Source organism: Myotis davidii, unplaced genomic scaffold (assembly GCF_000327345.1).
Source record: "Myotis davidii unplaced genomic scaffold, ASM32734v1 scaffold290, whole genome shotgun sequence".
NCBI classification, from domain to species: Eukaryota; Metazoa; Chordata; class Mammalia; order Chiroptera; family Vespertilionidae; genus Myotis; species Myotis davidii.
The window spans coordinates 5,550,466-5,568,371 of record NW_006285049.1 but is presented as its reverse complement, the minus strand read 5'-3'; the positions used below and the strand labels follow the sequence as shown (position 1 = coordinate 5,568,371).

The 17,906-nt window shown below is 39.0% G+C and overlaps 1 protein-coding gene across 1 annotated transcript in view; it reads right to left on the bottom strand.

Moving 5' to 3' along the window:
• ADAMTS20 (ADAM metallopeptidase with thrombospondin type 1 motif 20) overlaps window positions 1–17,906 on the bottom strand; it is a 170,624-nt gene that overhangs the window by 125,007 nt on the left and 27,711 nt on the right. The window contains exon 3 of the mRNA XM_015558559.1: window positions 14,667–14,829. Within this exon, the coding sequence (XP_015414045.1) occupies window positions 14,667–14,829 (163 nt within the window). The remainder of the gene's footprint in view (window positions 1–14,666; window positions 14,830–17,906) is intronic.

Here is a 17,906-nt window from a genome sequence, read left to right as displayed (position 1 = left end):
CAATGAAGGAAAAATACCACATGATCTCACTCATTCATGGATAATAAAGACCATTATAAACTTATGAACAATAATAGATACAGAGGCAGAGCTGCCTCAAACTGATTGTCAAACTGCAGCGGGAAGGCCAAGGAGGGTTGGGGGGCAGGAAGGAGGGGGGTAAGAGATCAACCAAAGGACTTGTATGCATGCATATAAGCATAACCAATGGACATAAGACACTGGGGGGTAGGGGAGGCCAGGGGATTGTCAAGGGTGGGGGAAAAAATGGGACACATATGTAATACCCTTTGTAATACTGCAAGCAATAAAAAAAGGGTTAAAAAAAGAAGTAAATATATGAATTACAAAAAACAAAAAAACAAACAAACATATATTTATAACATTTTCTATAATGAGCCAAAAAGTTAAGGAAGCACACACCTCAAATGTTTTTGGCTGTATTAGACAGCTGTAACTGAAGAGGGGATGGTAAAACTATCAAACTATTGCACTGGCTGGTGTGGCTCAGTTGGTTGAAGCACTGTCTCATGCACTGAAGGGTCTCGGGTTCAATTCCCAGTCAGATACACAGGTTACAGATTCAGTTCCCAGGTGTGTGTTTGTTTATATGTCTCTCTCTCTCTCTCCCCCGCCCCCCACTCTCACATCTTCTCTCTCTTGAATCAATGAAAAACGTCCTAGAGTGAGGATTTTTAAAAAACAACAACTATCAAACTTTTTTTTCAGGGCCCTTTAAATCATTGCAATGAACTTGTTTTATTACTGTAATTTTTAATTATAATATTTTTAAAACAGCATCTATAACTATTTTACAAGCTACACATTTACTCTCATTACCTTTTTAATGTTTATACTTAAGCAGAGTAACAAATGCTGAAGTGACCTTTCCAAATACCCTAAATAAATGAGCATATTCAAAGCTCATTTGACAATTCAATGACATCATCTGTATGCAATGGTTGTCTATTTATGTTCCATCAAGTCAAATGCTAAAATGATTTCTTGTCATTTATTAATAACAAGTGTCAAATAAACCAAAACTAATTTAGACCAAAACAAATCATGAATATCAGGCAACAACAATAATCAATGAATATAGTCCTTATTATAGTATACTGTATTCTGAAATGCAAGGAGATTGTTAAAAGTCAATAATCCATAAGAATATAAACTACTAAAAATTGTTAAACAATAATGTAATTAGAAACATGTAATTCTACTTAACGGTCCCACACCTTAGGGGGGGAAAATGCTGTAATACAAGTCATTCAATAGAATTTAAAAATACCTCTGCATTTATTTAAGAAAAAAAAAGAAATTGGACATTCTGATCATCTTAGTTTTGGGAATTTGTACTCCTCTGCATATGCTGTTCAAAAGTGATTTACTCAATGTACCATTAAGTTCAATCGACAATCCTTCCATAGCAAGACTTTCTTGATAATGAGGGCAGTATGTTGATTTACATTCTGGCATGATCTCCTTGTCTCATTGCCGATGGGCTCTTGGATGAACACGCGTCTAGCATACCATACCATTAACATGAAACAGCTATCAGCCACTCTCCTAGACCAGGAATCTGATTGGCATGCTTGAACAAATTTCTTTAAGCTACAATAGGATCCTGTGCCAACTTTGAAAATTACAATGCATGAAATGAGGCTCTTAATTGTATTCTGTCACAGAGTGGTACTCTAAAGTTGGCCTTAATTCTCTGTCAGTGGCCTGGAACTGGGCTAGAAACGACATTAGAACTTAACACAATATTAATCTAACTATCTTTGTGCTTATGGCTTAGGGATTTAATGAGAATATGAATACCTAACATAACTGGTTACTTGTTTTAGATGTAGGTAACTATTAAACAGTTTTCTCCTGCATCCCTTCATTCATTTCTTACCACCATGGGAAGAAATTATCATTAACATATCTACTTTATAGATGGGAGAAAATATAAAAAGGGAATCCCTGCTTTGTCAGAAAAAAAAATGTTACAGAATATAATTAGAAACCCAAATTCCACTTAAAAATCCTACCAGCACCTCATACTCAAAAATGACAGAACACAATCTATCATTTTCTTCTCCTATTCTACAACTATGAGCAATAATCTCCTAATATCCATAACTCATACTACACTGTATACTACCATGGGGTTCTTCGTTAGCCTTTGTATATGGTCACCAAGTTTTTCCATTTCTCTTTCAAAACATCCCTAGTATTGCACCTGTTGTCAACAATGCCCTTGCCTCTAAATTCATTCAGGTCTTTTTCACCTATTATTAGGATCATGAATGCAAAATTAGACATGAAGTCTCCCAAATAGTCTCACCATCTTCAATCTCTTATCCCTCCTGTTCATCCTACATTTATGTCCAGAAAAGATTCATTTTTAAGAATAAATCTTTTATCTCACCTTCATGTCCATGGATTCTCATTGCCCATAAGATGTTCAAACCACTGATCACCACCAGCTCACCACTAAACATGCTCATCACCACCACTACCATCAAGCTATAAACCCTCTAAAGTCTGAGAGCACTATTGGACAATGTGTTCTGCCCTAGTAAGTGCTCAATAAATGTTCATGAAAAGGAGCAAAAAGGATTAAGAGGAAGAAAGAAAGAATGATGAAAAGTTGGGAGATGGAAAAAGGAAGGAAGGAAGATGAAAGAAAGGAATATACTGAGGAACAAGGCAAAGGAAGGTTTATCAGACCAGAACTTCAAGGTAAGTATAATACTACTTGTAATGTACAACCACAGCAATCCAAAGATGAAGAAGTTGCCTTGGATTTTCCTGATCTCAAATAGGAAATTCACTCTAATTTTGCATCTGGTTTCTGTACAGAGGCCAGAATTGATACTAACACTCTGCATTTGACCAGATGAGAAGACAGATTTTATACCTGGCCAATAGCATGTAACCACCATTCTAATCATGAGGGCATTAAATCAAATGAAGCATATTCTAGACCAGGGGTGGGGAAACTTTTCTCTGCCAAGGGCCACTTGGATATTTATAACATCATTTGTGGGCCATACAAAATTATCGACTTAAAAATTTGCCTGCTATATTTGGTCAAACATTTAATTAACTCATCCTTAATGCTTTGGCCGTGCTAGACCAAATGATTTTTCAGGCCTTATACAGCCTATGGACCAGATATTCCACACCCCTGTTCTATATTATCAACATTTCAAACCACTTGTTAAGTGCCCAACAAGACTCCCAACTCAAAGAAATGGGTGTGCTTTGAAATAAAGAATAATCATATCAGATATACTGTGAAACCTAACTTATGTTTTCTTATGATTTAAACTGTTTTTTGTGTTTATTATATGCCCTATGTTGCAACATTGAATTTTGTTACTAATACTACTATTGCCAATAACAAACACAGTACTTAATGAGTGCTTGCTATGAACCAAGTACTGGTACACTTCATTTAAGTTATCTCCTTTACTATTAACAACTCTGTAAGGTAGATACTATTATCTTCATCTTGTACACAAAGAAAATGACGAACAGGAAGGTTAAATAAACTGCCCATGGTCACATAATCCTATCTAATAAAGAGGGAATATGCTAATTGACCCTCACACCATCACAAAGATGGCAGCGCCCACAGCCAATAAGGAGGGAATATGCTAATTGCTGCCCTGCCCTCAAAGACGGTGACACCCACAGCCAATAAGGAGGGAATATGATAATTTACTGTCATGCCCTCAAAGATGGCAGCACCCACAGCCACAAGATGGAGGCACCCAGTCCCCTCAGCCCCACCAGCACAGCAGGCATGCAGCAAGGCCAGGCCCACCCCCAGGCGCAGGCAAGCCTCGGATATCCGCTGCCCAGCCACCCAGGGCCACCCGAGGCTCAGGTAACCAGGGCCGGCCGAGGCTTGTGCTGCTGGCAGGGGCAGCAACAGAGGTGTGATGGGGGCATCGCCTTCCCCTGATCGCCGGTCACCTCCCATCCCTGAGGGCTCCCGAACTGTGAGAGGGGGCAGGCCGGGCTGAGGGACCCTCCCCCCCCCTCCGAGTGCATGAATTTTCATGCACCAGGCCTCTAGTAAAATATAATTTGGAACCTATTAAGTTTTTAAAACAACAGTATTCTATGACAACACTTCTGAAAATCTATAGTCCTCTCTTACAGAATTGTGGCACAGAGCTTATAAAATGCTTCATGTTAAAGACATTTACAAGTAAATAATTAGAACTGCATCTACTGCTACCAATTGTGTGGAAGACTGTGGACTTGCCTGTGGTCAGCTGAAACTTGAAACAAGATAAAAGAATCATTACATCATTAGTCCTTATTGCATCCCTGAATCAGTCACTATTACAGTGCAGATTTTGAAACAGACGTGACAACGGTTACATGAAATTTCATCAGCCACCAACTAAGTGGCATAACAAAGAAATGAATTCAGATTTCCTCAATCTCAGTTATTACATCTGAATCCCACATTGCATGACTCTTCTAAAGGTCATCTGTGGTAATACATGTAGAATGTGAAGAATTTAGTAAGCAGGATCATAACGGAAAATGCTGCCCCCTCCAAAACTAAAAGAGGAACTAGCTACTCATATTCATAAAAATATGGGTCTAGTTCTCCTTGCATTACAGAAATATAGAGCTGAGTCAAGATTTGCATATAAACCCATTTATTTTTTTCCCTTGCACATTTTTTCTATATTCTTCCCCCCTTTTTTAAAAAAAAATTGGGATGACACTGGTTACAAAATTATACGGGTTTCAGGTGCACAACTCTACGACACATCATTTATACCCTGTATTGTTTGTTCACCACCCCAAGTCAAGTCTCCATCCATCACTATTTCCCACCCCCATATCCTCCTCCACCTCCCTCAATCACCTCTGCCCGGCAATCACCACACTGTTGTCCATGAATATAAATACATTTAGCTCTACAATGCACAGACTTGAGAAAAATCTGCTACTGTCCTATCACTCTAATGGCCTTAAAAGAAAAGAAAAAAAAAAGAGGACACTGGAAACCTCCCAAATTATTCCCATTAATCCTACATCCAATAAGAAATTCTAGTTCCTTTTGCAAAGTGTGCTAAAAGGGCAAAGAGCGCACTGGTCAAGTATTACAGAGTAAATACCCTTTCTTCCACATTCTCAAGAATCCAACCCATGGGGATTGCTCTAAAGATATGTAAGATAGATTTGCCCAATAAGCTGAATCAAGTATTCTTGCTCAGATCATGAGTTGAAAATAAGCACACATTCATTAATAAACTCAAAACTTTTAACATTTCTTTCTTAGGTGAGAAGGAATATTCAGTAGCTGTCTCTTTCCAGCTTTTGGCTTACCAACCTCTCCACTGGAAGAGTATGGAAGGGGAACTGTGTATCCCTTTGCACTTTGCAAAGTGCTTTCCACATCTTCAAATCCCATCCTTTGTTAGAAATTCTAAGCAAAATGAGACTAAGACAAACTAGCCAAATAATAAAAGTTAGGATGCATTAGATGGACAATTGTATATATAACAGTGTGATACTCCAAACTCCCATTCTAGTACTTCTTGAAAAGATGTTTGAAAATCTTATGAGGTAAATTCCTTCTTTAAAGAAAAATCAGTTATTCAGAATTCATGCTAAGCACTTCTAGTGAGCTTATTTTGCAAGTGTGTGTGGCTGAAGTTAGAATATAGCATAACGTTATTAAAACTGACAACAGTACAGACTCTACCTATCTATCTTATCTTGTTACTAAAGACCCAGTGCACGGATTCGTGCACCGGTGGGATCCCTCAGGCTGGCCTGCGCCCTCTCGCAATCCGGGACCCCTCAGGTCGGACTGCTGGTTTTGGCCTGATCCTAGCCTGCAGGAATCTAGCCAAAACTGGCAGTCCGACATCCCCTGAGGGATGTAGTAGTGCATGAAGCAGCAGGCAACCGGGGAGGAGCCCGAGCCAGGCATTGCACCGCTCCTGCTCATCCTGGCCCCACTGCACTCACCAGCCATGAGCCCAGCATCTGGCGCCCGTCAGTCAACTGAGCGGCATTCCCTCTGTGGGAGCACACTGACCACCTGGGGGCAGCTCCTGCATTGAGCATCTTCCCCCTGGTGGTCAGTACACTTCATGGCAACCAAATGGTCGACTGGTCGAACAGTTGACTGATCGCTTAGGGTTTTATATATAGAGATTTTCTATGAGCCTTCAGGGCAGTCCATTTCTAAAATATATCCCCTTACTATGATTTAACAGAAAATATAACCCTTTGTTCTCCAGACTTTCACAAGGTTGCTCCTGGGCTAGAAGAGTTCCCACATTATCTGACAATCTGCCTCATCTATGTGGAATCATTCCCAAAATGCTTTGAGGGTCCTTTTAAGTACTAAGCACCCTCAAAATGCAAAGTCAGTTTGAAGTGGGAATTTACAAATATTATAATCTCTCTATTTGCTTTATCAATTCAAGTTTTGGTATAAGACTATTTTTCCACATGAAGTAATTTGTTGAAATCAGTATGAACATTTGCTATTATGTTATTAACAATAACTTATGTTATTTTTATTGAATTTTTTTAAAACTAAGTTATAACTCATAAAAATCTAAAATGTAATCTAAGCTTAGACTTTAACTCACTCTTTATTCTAATGTTACTCCAGCCATTATAATTGACTCCTCCGGGCTCTGCAATTACTAAAACAGCTTTTGACTGAAAATAGAATTCTTATGTGAAATACTCTTCTAACTATTAATAATTGATTAAAAGATTTTAAAAAATAAGGAAAAGAAAGATATTTTCCAAAATAAATTTAACATTGAAAAGCTTAGTTCTAATTAAAAGCTCTCGCTAAATGAATATAAAATGTTAAAAAATAAAAATACTATGTTATCTTAGTAGCACTTATATCTTTATTATGGAATCAGTTTTTGTCCACATTGCTTTTGTCAGCTTTTATTAAGGCCACTATTTTTTAGTTTTTGACAAAAATGGGGGGGAGGAATAAAACTCTAAGATCAGTGATAGATTGAACTTTTATTTTCAAGTGGACATTTTGTTATTTGATTTTATGCTACTACATCGCAAAATAAAACACCACCTTTTAAAGGAACGTTTTTGTCAATCTTAACACCATGTTCATCTAACATCCAGGCACATTTGTGTCTATACAAAAGAAGTTGCGGACTACAGACTCACAGGTCAGGCTGAGGGAGTTTTCCCCTTCAGAGGTCTGGCTCTCTTCCAAGGAAGAAAAGCCCAAAGAAGCATCCTGCTTGGGGGAGATCCAGAGGCCTTGATGTTCTCCCCATGAAATAGTGTGTCTGTCACCTGACCTGGCAACGGGCCCGACTCTCACCCCCACAGCAATGATGTTCCCCAAGTGAGGAATATGGACCATCGTCATCCTTGTGCAGTTTTCCTTGGCATGTGTACTCATTGTGAGAGCAGCCCAGTCTGTCTCCATGTCTTTAAATAGGGCTGCTTTTGAATGCTGCAATACTGAATCAGATTCTAATTGCAAATAATTAAAATCTTTGCTTCCTCTTCAGGAGGAAAGCATCACATGGCTAAGCAGGAGGGAGCCAGAGATTAACATTTACTTCACTAAGCATTTGCAATTAAGTTGTGTTTGCTAGACCAGCCAGAAGAAAACTGTAAAATGAGCTATAAGGCTGATTAATGATCTAATACCTTAGATAGAAAGTTTCACATTTTATTGCTCCCCATAAATATATTGAGTTATTTTTCACTTCTGCCCTTTACCTGATGAGTAAATATAAAAGACTATTGAGTGTATAAAATAAAAAATAACATCCTTATGCAGCCCATATACTCTGGCCCATTATTTTAATCAGTCTCTTCCAATAGGCAATCATTTTATTTGCTCTTTTCCTATACAACCAGGGAAAAATTTAAACCAAATTCACTTATAAACATTGATATACAAATAATGAGAACCAAAGGTGGACTTGCCATGTGAAAATCAATTGGCTGAACAAAGGGAAAAATACATGTTTGCCTCAGTATATGCAGAGGAAAAGGGTTTTGATAAAATTCCATATCCATTCATAATAAAAATTATTAACCCAGCAATTTAGGGGAACTTCCTTAATAATCTAAAGGGCACCTAAGAAAAACCAACAGACATTGTTCATTTCAGAAAAGTTGAAAGCTTTTCTTTTAAAATTCGTGATGAGGTAAGAATTTTCACTATTGCCATTTTCATTCACCGTTGTTTTAGAAATCTTAGCCAGTGCAATAAAGAAAAATAAATAAAAGATTGAAAGATTGGAAGGGAAAAAATAACTGTCTACATGATGTTCACATACAAAATCCAGAAGTATCAACAGATAAACTATTAGAATATTTGAGCAAAGTTGAACATAAGTTCAATATAAGAAAAATCCCTGCATCTGTATGTAGAAGTAATAATTTAAAAATACAATCTATATATTTAAAAGCCTAAACAACCAAATGACCAGTCGCTATGACACACACTGACCACCAGGGGGCAGACGCTCAACACAGAAGCTGCTTCCTGGTGGTCAGTGCACTCCCACAGCGGGAGCGCCACTCAGCTGATGGACCTGTCCTGGTGACCCACCAGCCCAGTGCAGTCACTCCCTCCCTCAGTAGTCCTGTAGGCCCAATCTCCGGAGAACGGGCCAGGCACCGACGAACCAGGGCTGCCAGCATGATCCCAACAGTGTTGCCTACCTCCTGGAAGTCGGCCTAGGCCCACCTCAAAAGCATACTTGATAAATACATGAACCAGAACAAGTTGACATGCACAGAAAAAAAAAAATTCCCAGCAACAAATGAGTTCTAATTCTACAGTGAGAGACAATCAAATCAGAACAAATATGACAGTGGTTTGACACCACTGTATTCAGACACATCATAGCTTATTCTTCAATTAGGGGTTATAACTATGGTATAGTGTCTCCTATTCTTTCAGATTCATAATTCTCTCCTATTCAGCTCCAATCTAGCAGAGATATTAAAAAACTTGCCTACAAAACTTAAAAAGAATGAATCATTATTTCTACCCACGAAACACTCTCCAGTTTAATGATGTAGTTTGAAAAAATACAATCCTAGTATAAAGAATAGAAGATTTTTAAAAACATTAATTCTTCAGAGTAGACAGACCCTCCTCCTAGAAAGGAATGTTGTTACCACACCTAAAATGTAAGGCAACATACCTTCCATGTTATGTATTTTTTAAATGCACCTGATTGGATAAACATACTTTTGGTTCCTGCATTTTGGTTCGCTTTCTCATTGGCCCAGTCTCCCAATGTTGGAATCATCAACCTCATTATAAATAGAACTGTATATATAAAAGCCTAAGCAACCAGCGACAGGCTGACTGGCCAGTAGCTATGACGCGCACTGACCACCAGGGGGCACACACTCAACACAGGAGCTGCCTCCTGGTGGTCAGTGAGCTCCTGCAGAGGGAGTGCCGCTCAGCTGACAGACAGGTGCCAGACACTGGGCTCACAGTTGGCAAGTGCAGGTGCAGCGGCACGAGCCTCTCCTGCAGACACTCCCCCTGTAGTGGCAGGTAGAGAGGGGCCAGGATGAGCAGGAGCAGTGCCCAGCCCGGGCTCGGGCTCCTCCCTCACTGCCTGCCATTTCACACACTACTTCATGCCATGCGGTCGATGTGAACAGCTGGCTGGAGCCCAACGAGCTGGTGGGTTAAGGCCTGGCTGTGGCAACACGGAGGTCCACTGATCCCCACAGGCCAGGCCGAGGGACCCTAATATAACTATAAATAAAATAGGACTTCAAAGCTAGGGCTTGCCAATGACAGAATGACAACACAAAGTAAGGAACATATACAAAAGATTGATTTTTCTCTTTGGGGTGATTACATACATACTATACTATTTCATTATCATGTCAAACAGTACAACTGGCAAAATAGGTCAGCTAATAAGATAAACCTGTATGCATGGAACAAACAACTGTCACACCATCTCTGGGTTTCTTCCGCTCACAGAAAACATCTGTGATTTGAGGATGATTGTATCTCAAAGACTTACTATAGGGATCAATTTGCTATGACTATGAAGAGTGCTTTGAAAAGTATAGAGTTTTTCATAATATATATGAGGCTGTTTTTTGTTGTTATTTTGATTATTTTAGATAAACATCGACGTGAGAGAGACATAGCGAGGGCCGGGGCTCAAGTCTGCAACTGAGGTATGTGTCCTTGACCGGGAATCAAACTCAAGACCCTTCAGTCCAAGGAATGATGCTTTATCCACTGAACCAAACCAGCCAGAGGGCTATGAGGTAGTTCTAATACCAGAGGATTCACAATCTCAAAACCTTAATAGGTCAAATCTTAGGAAAATTTAAGATTTTTCTTTAGTTTGGGACAAAATTTAACTTAAGATCATTACTAATACAATAAGACTGAAAAATAGCTCCTTAAGAAAATAAACTACTTATGCACTTTAGAATACTAATCCTATATAATAAAAGCCTAATATGCTAAGTGTCCAGTCAAATGGTCGGTCGTTCAACCAATCAAAGCACAATATGCTAATGATATGCTAAGGCCTCTCAACCGCTTGCTATGATGTGCACTGACCACCAGGGGGCAGATTCTCTGACTGATAAGTTAGCTTGCTGCTGGGGTCCAGACTATCAGGACTGAGCAAGATGGGCCCAACATGTCCTGGAGCCCTCCCGCAGTCCCTCCCTGACTGGCCAACCTCCCACATCCCTCCCTGGCCCTGATTGTGCAACAGTGGGATCCCTTGATCTGGCCTGCACCCTCTCACAATCCGGGCCCCTCGGGGGATGTTGGAGAGCCAGTTTTGGCCCGATCCCACAGGCAGGCCACAGGACACCACTGGTGCACAAATTCGTGTACCAGGCCTCTAGTTAACAAATAAAGCAAAAAGGGTAGACCTGAGTAGTTGAGGCAAATTTGTTATTCAAATCTAAATCAGTCTTCTTTAGTTAATAGAGTAGGATTTTTTCAAAAATTAACACTACTTAAGTGTCCACTATAGCAAGTGCTTAATTTAGACAGATATTTGGACACAAAAGGAAGAAAGGCTTCTTTTTAGGGGCATAGACAAAGAGGTAGGTGAAGAAAGACAACAGCTTCAGATTGGATGTATTAACTCTAGGTGCCACTGGGACATCCAAGAAACATGAGAATCAGACAGTTGTAGACCTGAGGTTTAATCTTAAAACAAGCTGAAGTTAAATCATTTTTAAAATATGTAGCATTGAAATTAGTAGTTAAATTAGGGAAATAAAAATAAATAAATCATGTAGACTCTATATAAAAATGGTGTAAAATAGTGGCCAGGAACACTTTAAAAATGCTTAGAAGATGGGAAAGCAGTAACAACAATTAGGAAGAGGAATGGGAGAAACAGTAAGAAAGAAAAGCAGCAAAGTTGGAAGCAAAGTGTATCAGAGAAGCCAAAAAAAAAAAGGGAAAATTTCCCTAAAATGAAGTAACAATATGAGAGATTGCTTTTGGCAAGTAGGTCATAAGTGATCTTTGAGAGAGTAGTTTAACAAAGGGTGGGCAGAAGCGGGAAATCTCTAGAGTCATGTCTATTTGTATTTAGAAGCTTGAGCTGACTCTTAAAATCATCAGTAACAAGTTAATAGTTGAAAATATTGGCCATGGTCATGGTCATATTTATAATCCTCTGTCTCTAGATTAATTCATGGCACTTCTTCCTCTGCCCACAATTTAAAAAAAAAATGTTTTTAAGTGTCAGGGACTTTGGAAATCATTAAATAAGAGATTGCAAATTGGCAGTTAACAAGACAAATTCAGCTCTCACGTTTCAAACTTTCCCCCTCCCACACATTTTTAACTTCTCTATAAAATTCATAGTTCTGGTAAAACTGATCCCACATTCCCAATGCAACTTTTGCAAGCATACACATTCCATTGACCTGTGGCTACCTGAACGCCCTAATGACACCCCACTTCACTCATTTCTGATAACAGCCTGGTTCCTGTAGCTGTGAGGTATTTAAGGTAGAAACCCATAAACTTGACATTTATATAGGAAACATTAAATCCATTAACCATCCAGTACTTATGCTTATTAAGACAGAGAAGTTGCCAGAACTGGTTTGGCTCAGTGGATAGAGCATCGGCCTGCAGACTCAAGGGTCCCGGGTTTGATTCTGGCAAGGTCATGTACCTTGGTTGCGGGCACATCCCCAGTGGGGGGCATGCAGGAGGCAGCTAATTGATGTTTCTGGCTCTCTATCCCTCTCCCCTTCCTCTCTGTAAAAAAATCAATAAAATATATTTTTTTAAAAAAGAGACAGAGAAGTTAAGGTCAGTATTTTCAGGGCTCCCCTTCCCTTGGGTTTTAATTTTGTTAGTGCGTGCGGGATTTTTGTTCACTTTTTAGGTTGTGTGTGTGTGTTACCATTTCCACTGGGTATTACTTAGAACACATCTGATGTATGTCTACCTGGGAGCCTGGCATCCTCCTCAATGGCTAGATATGGCTACCGAATATTAACTAGTATGGCCTCACGGCACATGGTGAAATCTGATGTTGAAAATAATTTGAACTAATTCATCAAAGCTGAGGCCACTACAAGTTACAAAATTTTAGGGTCACAATAAATTAAAACCATCAGCCTTGGCCAGGTAGCTCAGTTGATTAGAGCGTTTTCCTGATATGCCAAGGTTACAGGTTCGATCTCCAGTCAGGGAACATACAAGTAACCAAATGAATGCATGAATCAGTGGAACAACTATTGATGTTTCTCTCTCTCTCCAATCAATAAATAAAGTTTTTCTTAAATTTTAAATCATCAATAGAAATATTTTTTAAATGACTTTTCTTTTTCTACTAAATCCTTTTGATTTATATGCTAATTTTTAAGCCTACCTGATTGAAGAATTCGCCTAAGGAATATATATATATTCTGCAAGTATTTCTGACCGACATGTGAACTAGGGGGGAAAAAACCTTTAATAATATTTTACTACATACATTCAAAACTATTTTTATGAACAAAATGATGATTAGCAGCTAATTACTTAGACCATTAATTAACTGTCTTTTTTAGTGATTAAAAATATGTATGTTAATTGTACCCAAAAATGGAGGCAAGTTAAGAATCTAAAAGAAGGTTACTACCTTTAACATTTTAGTAGATAAATGTTGTGGAAAAATATATTGTGAATGAAAGAAAACTAAATCTGATAGCTTTCTATTTGCTTTTTATTTGTAGTTTTTATAATAAATCTTTAGTATAAAAATTTGTTAAACCAAAGAGCCTGGCCTCTCTTGAACCATTTCTGATAATGAACACTGACTGTGAATGCAAAACCCTGCATATCATTAGGTGAAACATTTATGCATTCAGAGTGTCTACTTGGTGGTTTTCTTCTTAAGGAGCTAAACAGTTCGTTAAACAAGCTGCTCCTGAATGGTAGATCAGAACAAGCATACGCTGCCTTCTGTAGAACTCTATTGTGAGGCTCTGCCCATTTGTGTTTTCTTTGAAACCATGAAAATGAAACCCTTATGCTCATATTAAAAGCATAAGAAAGGCATCTATTATGTCAATAGATTTAAAACACGGCCTGAGACACAGTGAGAACCACTCCAAAACGGCCCTCTTATTATAGCAAAGGTTAAGAAGTGCACTCCCAGGAAAACCTTCAAAGGCCTACATGTCATTATATTCCCAAACAGATGGCATCTCAGTGCTTGGAACTATAGTTTATGGACACCTACAACCTCAAATAAATCCTTTCTAATCCCACTCTTTTGTCTAGATTTTGTACTTTGATGATAACCGCAGGTGCCTTTCTCCATTCTTCACAAAATGATAGACAATGATATGGTGAAGATTCATGTTCATATGTGGACACAACTCTTAAAATGACTCCTATGCAACATACAAGTAATTTACCAGCAACAGATTCACACTTTAAGGATATCTATGATTCCTGGGTTCTAATTTACTAGAAGTCTTCAATAGTGTGAATTTTAGAGGAAAAATGATGAAAACCTAGCTCTCGCGTATATTGCTGAAGTGTAAATAAATTGATAAAAACCACTTTGCGAAACTCTCAAACTCAGGAGATGGGGACAAGACTATCATAGCAACACTGTTTATAATAATGAAAAACTGCAAACAATCCAAAAGTTCAACGGGAAAATGAACATATAAGTCGTGATAGAATCAAGTACTGTACAGCAATGAAAATGAATGATGTAGATGAAACCCAGTCACCACACAGAGCAAATGGATAAATCACAGAAAACTATATACATTTCCTTTACATAAACTTAAAAGCCTGCAAAATTGAACATGTGATTATTACTTATAGAATTTTAGATAGTTCACTTTTAACTATCTAAAATTCTGCTAGAAAAATTAAATCATACTCACCTAACTCATTGAAGTAAAAACTTTATATGGTTAGTTGCTACATACCTCATATACTAAATACTCTTTTGAATTTAAATTCAGTCTGCTACAACAAAGTTGCACACAGACATTAAATGATTTCTAATGGGTCAAGAAAATGTGTTTAAAATGCCATATACTTCAATATTTAAAGAAACTATGAAAACAATAAACTATAAAAAAATTTAAATAGTATCATAATTTAACCCAAATAACTTTACTTCATAGTTTACCTGAAACATCACAAGGCTTATGAGGATGCAGAAAATAGTTCCTCTTTAACTCCTGTCTGTATATAAGATGTGGCTTGTTGTGATCATCGTCATGTTCACTCCCATCTGCCTTCATTAAAGGTTCTAAGAAATATTCACCATCATGTGCTTTAAATGTTCCCATCTGAAAATTTAAAAAAATATAAAAATTAACTATTTTTTTCATCACTAAGAGAAAACAATACATTGTGCCATAGGTTAAAATTAACACACACCGAAGCAAGACAGCCAGGAGTCTCTCTGTTTACTGAATGTCATCAACTGAACATAAAGTTTCCGTTCTGTGGCTCACCTTTTTCTCTCAGCTCATATGTGTAAAGTTATGAACACAGGACAGTATTCCAATGGGCTGAGTTGAGATGACAGGTATTCCAGACATAAACAATGGCACAGGCAGCAGCATCAATATGGCAAAAAAATGTCTAGCACATTCTAGAAATAAGAAACCTGTTTGGCTTGGTCTACGTACAGTAGTAGTAGGAAACAAGATGTAAAGGTAGGTTGGGGTCAGAGAAAAGAGATGTTAAATGTAATGCTAATAGATTTAAATTTGTAAGCAATGGGGAGCCATTGAAGTTTTCACAAAAACCTGTCTTCTGAATTTCAGAATTCAATATCCAACCTACTTTTTGATATCTCCACTTAGATTAGTAGCATTCACAACCTTTACATGTCCAAAGCCAAATTCTTGATTTCTGGTTCAAACCTGCTGTTTCTAAAACTCGCTCTTTTTCAGTAAATGGTAACATTATTATTCAGATTGCCCAGGACAAAAATCCTTAGAGAAATATCAAGGATGACTCTTTCTTTCATATCCCACCTTCACTCCACCTTCAAAATCCTGAATGCTGAACCTTTAAAGTACAACTGAAATCCAGCCACTCCTCCCAAATTTTACCACTATATCCATGATCTCTTTCTAGAACTAAACCAATAGCCCTTTATAGTCTAGTCTCCACAGAAGAGTCACAGTAATTTCTCTTAAGTCTATATCATGTCACTCTAAAAAGAGAAAACAAAAAACACTCTAGTGACTTTTCATATCACTCAGTAAAATCCAAAGTTCTTTCAATGATCTACAATGTCCTGTGTGATCTGTCCACCCCTTTTCACCACCCGTCCCTCCAAGGACACAGATGACTAATAGTTCTGACTTCTCCCGCTTGCATCTTGGCTCATCCTAGTGTCTTTGCTATTCCTCAAATATGACAAGTATATTCTCCCCTCAACACCTCTGTACTTAGTAAACCTTCTGCCTCTCAATGTTTCCCTGATGGCTCTCACTACATGTCTCCACTCAACATTCATCACCCTATATAAAATGACACCTAAACTCCTACTTTAGCTCTTTTATCCAGTTTCATTTTTCTTCATAGCACTTATCACTAATGGGTATATTTTTATTTATGTTCATTTGTTCCTTGTCTGGTATTATCCACTAAAATATAAACTCCATGAGAGCAGAGCTTTGCCTGCACTCTTTTCTACATGCCTCTCATGCCGGCTGTGTACCAGATATTGGATAACATATTAAATGAATAAGTAAGACTGTAAGGTATGCAATGTAATCTAGTAACATGGAGTGCTATATATGGTAGAAAAAAAAATACTAGCAATTATAAGACAGAGGCTATAGCCCAGAAGAGAGGTAACAAACCTTGAATGACAGTGACAGTGATGGGAGGACAGTTGGAACAAAAAGTTACAAGATGCCAATGCCCAAGGAAAGCAGAAAACCAGGGAGAGAAAGAGTTTATGATAAAGACAATTTCCTGGGAAAACATAATTTACCAAACGTAACTCCAGAAATGTTAAAAATCTCAACAGACCCCTTTTCTACCAAACAACAGAAAACGTTATCAGAGTTTTACCATGAAACCTCCAGGTCTTAATGGTTTCACAGAGAAATTCCACCAAACCTTGAAAGAGCACATAATTCCACTGTTATTTCAACTGTTCCTAAATATCTACACTAACAAAAAGGTAATATGCTAATTAGACCAGGTCGACCGGACATCTTCCAGTCGTCCTGCCTTCCTCCTGGACAAAGCTATGGTGCGGGGGCCGAGGTAGAGGTGGTTAGGGGCAATCAGGCTGGCAGGGGAGGGCAGTAAGGGGAGGTCAGGCTGGCAGGGGAGGGCAGTTAAGGGCAGTCAGGCTGGCAGGGGAGGGCAGTTAGGGGAAATCAGGCAGGCAGGCAAGTAAGCAGTTAGGAGCCAGCAGTCCCAGATGGCGAGAGGGATGTCCACCTGCCGGTATTCAGATATCCCCCAAGGGGTCCCAGATTGGAGAGGGTGCAGGCTGGGCTGAAGGACCCCCACACACACACACCCGCCGCCCCGTGCATGAATTTCATGCACGGGGTCTCTAGTTTTAAAAAGAAAACATTCAAGTTAATTTTATGAAGCTAGTGTAAACTTACAGCAAAACATGATAAGGACGGCAGCAAAATTAAACAAAAAACATACAGGATAAGCTCATATGTGAATATTAAGATAAAAGTCCTAAATTGTATTAGCAAACAAATTCAGCAACACATGGAAAGAATAATACATCATGAGATGGAATTTATCATAAGAATGTAAGTATGGAGAAACTAAGGTGGCGGCAGAGATAAACACCGGGAAATTAATGCCGCTCACAACAATTGATTAATACCTCAGAAAAACAATACGGACATCATCAGAACCACAGGAAGCCTGGCTGACTGTAAATTCTACAACTAGAAGGAAGGAAAGGCACACTGAGAGCAAGAGAAGCTGCAGAAGAGACGCGCAGAGGTAGGGGGCTCGCGCGCGGAAAGGGGCTGGCACCTGAGGACGCGGCTGTCTTTTTGAATCCGGAGGGAGTCACAAGCTCCCGACGGCTCTGATCTCCGGTTCCGGGAAGTCTCTGGGGACCCAGGACTCATGCGGGGAGAAACTGGACTGTCTGGCAGCGGGCGATCTTGAGGGCGGCTTTCGCTCAGAGGTGCTTGCAGCCATTACAGGACACTGAGACTCGCAGCTCCTTAGGGCAGGGCTGAGGCTCCGCCATAGCTGCTTGCTCTGCCCTTTGATTCCTTGAGACCCCGCCCCACCCAGGCTGCCGCAGAGGCTTCTGCATATGAATGCCCCGGCCATTTGCAACCTGTAATTACCTAACTGCAGCCGGGTCAGACAGACCCAGAACTTCTAAGAGAAGCCCCAAGGACCCACAGCG